Source organism: Cibotium barometz, chromosome 24 (genome assembly GCF_041138505.1).
Source record: "Cibotium barometz isolate CiBa-2024 chromosome 24, ASM4113850v1, whole genome shotgun sequence".
Classification (NCBI taxonomy): Eukaryota; Viridiplantae; Streptophyta; class Polypodiopsida; order Cyatheales; family Cibotiaceae; genus Cibotium; species Cibotium barometz.
In genome coordinates, this window is record NC_141069.1 from 52,377,463 (window position 1) to 52,382,073 (window position 4,611).

Consider the following 4,611-nt stretch of genomic DNA (forward strand, 5'->3'; position numbering starts at 1 on the left):
TGTGTGTGTGAGTCTAACATTTGGTATCATAGCTCTTTTCTGTTGCCTCCCTGCTTACTACTTCTTGCACAAAGTCTCTTGCTCTTGTATGCACCGTTCCACTCAAGACTCATGCTGTGCTCACATGGAATATGGTAGACTAGAACAACGCTACCAATGCACGCAACCAGAACAAGTTGAAAATGATAATGGGTTACACAATCTTGACCTAAACAATGTGTTGGGAGAGAAAGTGCCTTGTGGTAACAACCCAAAAAGAGAGGTTGTGGTGCAGTGTTAAAACCCTAAGATCTCTCTAGATAATTGTTATGCATAAATCAGGCATAAACTCATCCACCTGACCACCCCTGAGCCCAAGGAATGCACACATGAATTATAATGAAGTACATCATACCTTTACCTTGATGTCCCATACCATCAAGAGGCAATCTAGCAGCATGTAGCTATAGTGTGAAATGGTAGGTGAGTAGTTACAATCCTCTACACAAGAGAACATAACATAACCTAGCCCAGCCTAGCCTCAAGATAACCTTCCTTGAGTGTGCCCTAGGCCCCTATTATATAGGAGGGCCCTCAAGTGACTCTTGACTCTTCAATTCTCATGTGTGACCCTTGGATGCCTGACGCTAACCTCAACCTTTAAGGTTAGTCCTAACCCATGCTCCACTAGAGCTTGTTTCCATGCTCCCATGCTCACAAGCCTAATGTGCGTTAGCCTCCTAGTATATGCACACATAATGTGCATATAACATACTGGGCCCTCAAGTGCTTGAGTATATCACTGTAGGCTTGTTGTTTAAACATTGCTTGGCCCTCCAAATTTTCCATCCTTGAGATAGCTACACAAAATTTCGGGGGTGCATTGACAAAAATTTGGGCTTTCCAAACAACAAAAATATTCCTAAAATAAATCATATTTTCAGGCAATTGAGTCCTTAACATGACCTTGGCAGCATAGTTGGAATGTTGCCCATCTATGATCTAATAATCATAATCCTAGAGCTTTTCAATTACCACATCTTCTTTGGTCATTTCATTCCCTCCCTTTTTTCCAATCTTCTTTATTGGCATCAAATATGCACAAGACCTAGGGTTATTCGCATGCTCAACATACCACTGCACATGTAGTTTGACTTTGTCACTGTACACATAGTTTGACTTTGTCACTCCACACATAGTTTGTTGCAATGAAAAGAAATAAATCTGTGCTGAACATTCTCAACCGACTCCCAAGTCGAATCCTCTATTTCCCTATCTCTTCACCTAATTTTAACCTCAGGGATTAGTCAACTACAAAGTTTCCTTTCCCTGAATTCAAGTACCTTTTCAGGTTCATGTGGAACACAGGATAAATCTTGGACTTTAACGAGTTCTTGAGGAAAAACTGTGTTATCCTCACCTCCTCCCAGTTGCTCTTTCAATCTACTGACATGAAAGACTGGATGAACTCTAGCATGTGGAGGTAGTTTTAGTTCATACGCAATTATGCCAATCCGATGTATTGAATCATGGCACATTTGGCAAGCACAGTATTGAATCATGGCACATTTGGCAAGCACAGTGCAATGGACAATGTAATATAACTCGTTGGGTGTGAGCATATTGTGGGCACTGTGTCATAAATAATAATCACACACTTAATGAAATGGACACAACACAAAACTTAACAAAGCTGAAAATTGAAATTTGCATGAGTACACCACGCTCGAGCCAAAACCCGGGGGCTGACCCCTCCCCCCCAAATTCCAAGTATATTATTGGAGTATTTTATATGTACAATGTTCCATGGGCTATAAAAGCCATATTTTCTATAGAGAAAGAAATAATTACAAATAGCTAACAAAGTTGTCGAAGAAGAATTCATCGATGTAGACTTTCAACAATTACCCGCCGCATCCCTAGTGTTCTGGGTCCACACACGACACTAGTATGCTCCTACTAGCGTCTAGCTTGCTCTCTCGCAATGCGTGAATGCTAAAAACGAAGAACTGGCACCAGCAATGACACTCTCGGGCACAAAAACAAGCAGCATCAAAGTCGTATATGATTTTTTGTCGCGCAAACATCAACAAGCATTGCCCACATGTATAAACATGTACTATGGACACCCTAAATAGTCCCAAATGAGCATGACCAACCCCCGGAATGGCTTGACCAGCTCAAAATAGGCTATCTAGCAATATATGGGCAGATCGAGGTAGCACACAAAGGCCAAACAGTAGTAAAACCAACCGTCGCCTGTTTGATGACATGGTGTCCACACATGCCATAGCCGAAAAACCAATGTGGAGGGATGTAACAAGGCTCCCTTCTGATGAGGATCATGGCTATGTGCTCAAATTTGCGATCAGCATGTAGCACCTATTGTAGTGAACAAAAATGATGGAGTGGAATGCAAGAGAATGTGAAAAAAGTCGTGCATGAATTTTTACTTAGCCACACCAACTAATGGCCACATGGGTGGTCACCCCTCACTTATGGAGTGCCCACCCCCCCCAATGTGGCCACAGCAATGCCCAAGTTGGGCCCCGAGCACTTTATAAAGATGTCCACCCATTTTAAATGAATATAAACCTACAAAGGTTATTACATTACAAAGCATTTTAATAAACTAATACAATAAATTTTTAGTGCACTTACCACATGTTCACAAGCCATAAAACATGTCAAAATACAAGGCAATCGCACGATCCAACAAGTGTCCTAGGCCCATAAACTAGACATTCATAGCAAGCAAACACACGAAAATAGTTTTAAACATGCAAATATGTGTACCTATGCACTTTGTTATGAGCAAACCTCCTAGTTACGGAACAAGAACACTCAAGTGTTTTTCTCTTTTGAGGGTTTGAGCATGTACTTTAGCCTATTGGCTAGTTTTTCATATAACTAATAGAAGGATCTATTTCTCGAGACTTGTATGTGTGTGTGAGCGCGCGCGCGCGCACGCGTGCATGCCATTTTTTATGAGGTTATCCCATGCAAATAGTATATTCTTTTCGCTATATTTAAGGGCGGATTATGCAGAAGGCAAGGATGGCATACATCTTGGACATGCAAAGAATGTAAGTGTATGTACGATTTAAATGGTGCAATTAAATCTAGATTTTTGGTGAAATTGTCAGACTAGCAAGGGAATTCAGATTTTGCTAGAATCTCCATCAAATTGATGTCGATCAGAGTTGATAATCCCTCTGTACGGATCCCTCCTTCAAAGGGAAGACTCGAGTGTCCTTTTGCACATGACGGCAAGGCGCAGCCATAGAAGCTTCAAGAAAACCTCTCACCCAAATTCAAGGGGTTATAAAAGAAACTGTTGAAGCACACACCACATATGAGCTTTTTCATGTGCAAAGCATTCAGTAGAGTTTGAGTTATTATTCTTATCGTTAGAACTACCTCTTTCTTTATAAAAGGTAAGGTTTTGCTGCAGAAAACTTGTAGATATAGGAGATCAGCTTCCAAAGACATTGTTGTCTATTAACCAATTTCCAAGGTCTTCACATCATCCTCAGCCCATGGGAGGAGCCTTGGGTGGGATTGACCATAAACCCAGGTATGAAACGTGTTTCATTGCTACTATGTAAATTCCAAGCTCTTTCCACATCATCCCCAGCCCATGGGAGGAGGCTTACATGGGGGAGATCACCCTCGGACAGCCATGATCCATCCCTTTCATGAGCAGAGAGTTAAATCTATAAAGCCCCTAAGCTTCTTACCAAAATCACATTTTTCTCAAGACTTACTTATATTTAAAGCCTGGCCAGCTTATTTGTAATTCCATTTTAGAGCCTATATTTTACTAAACATTTTTTAAGAACACAAATACATCCTTGGAAAAATGTACCTCAACACCACTGTAGTGTCTGGGAAAAAGCATTGAAAATTTGTAGAAAATGGAAAATGCTAGACTAGAAATCTCATGAGATACCGTGCTATTACAAGCGGTATGTTGCCCTCTTGTGTGGTGATCATAATCACCACCAGGTGAACTGCCAAGCTCCTTGCAGCACAGATACTACTGCATACGAATTCGGGCATAAATCAGAATCTGCGGCCACCACCACGCCCACGATTTCCTCTTCCATGACCACCACGACCACCACCAAACCTGCCTCCTCTCCCTCTGTTATTGTGCTGACCTCTGAAGCCACCTTGGCCCTTGTGCTTGTTATTTACCCTTAGATCACCCAAACGTGTTCTGAAATCCTCTGGAAGTGGCAAGATATTGTCCACACACTTCCTGTAGCTGAAATCCTCAACGGAGCCATCCTTTCGGATGATGTAGTAGCAGCGGCTGTAAAAGTCAGGGTTGATCCGCACCTGAAAGGCCTCAACTCCTGCACCTATTTTCTTCTGGGGATCCTGATGGCCCTTGATGATCAACTCTTCCAGCATCAAATGTTCATACTGAAAAGAAATGATAAAAGCAATTGGTGAGGACTCCGTTTGGGACACTTCCTAAGATAAGACACTAACCACATCATGAACAGTAATGAACTTGTAATTTAAGTTGATAATGCTACTTCAAATCAACAGACCCCAAAGCTGCCACAGGTAAAAGGCATTCCCTTCATGTTTGAATTTACAGAAAAAAGTGCATAATATTCT

General features: G+C 41.6%; 1 protein-coding gene across 1 annotated transcript in view; it reads right to left on the reverse strand.

Annotated features, from left to right (window-relative positions):
- Window positions 1-3,536: 3,536 nt before the first annotated feature.
- The window catches only part of LOC147625437 (uncharacterized), a 2,234-nt gene continuing 1,159 nt past the window's right edge, over window positions 3,537-4,611 (reverse strand). The window contains exon 2 of the mRNA XM_086818769.1: window positions 3,537-4,410. Coding sequence (XP_086674895.1) covers window positions 4,045-4,410 — 366 coding nt within the window. The 3' untranslated portion in view covers window positions 3,537-4,044. The remainder of the gene's footprint in view (window positions 4,411-4,611) is intronic.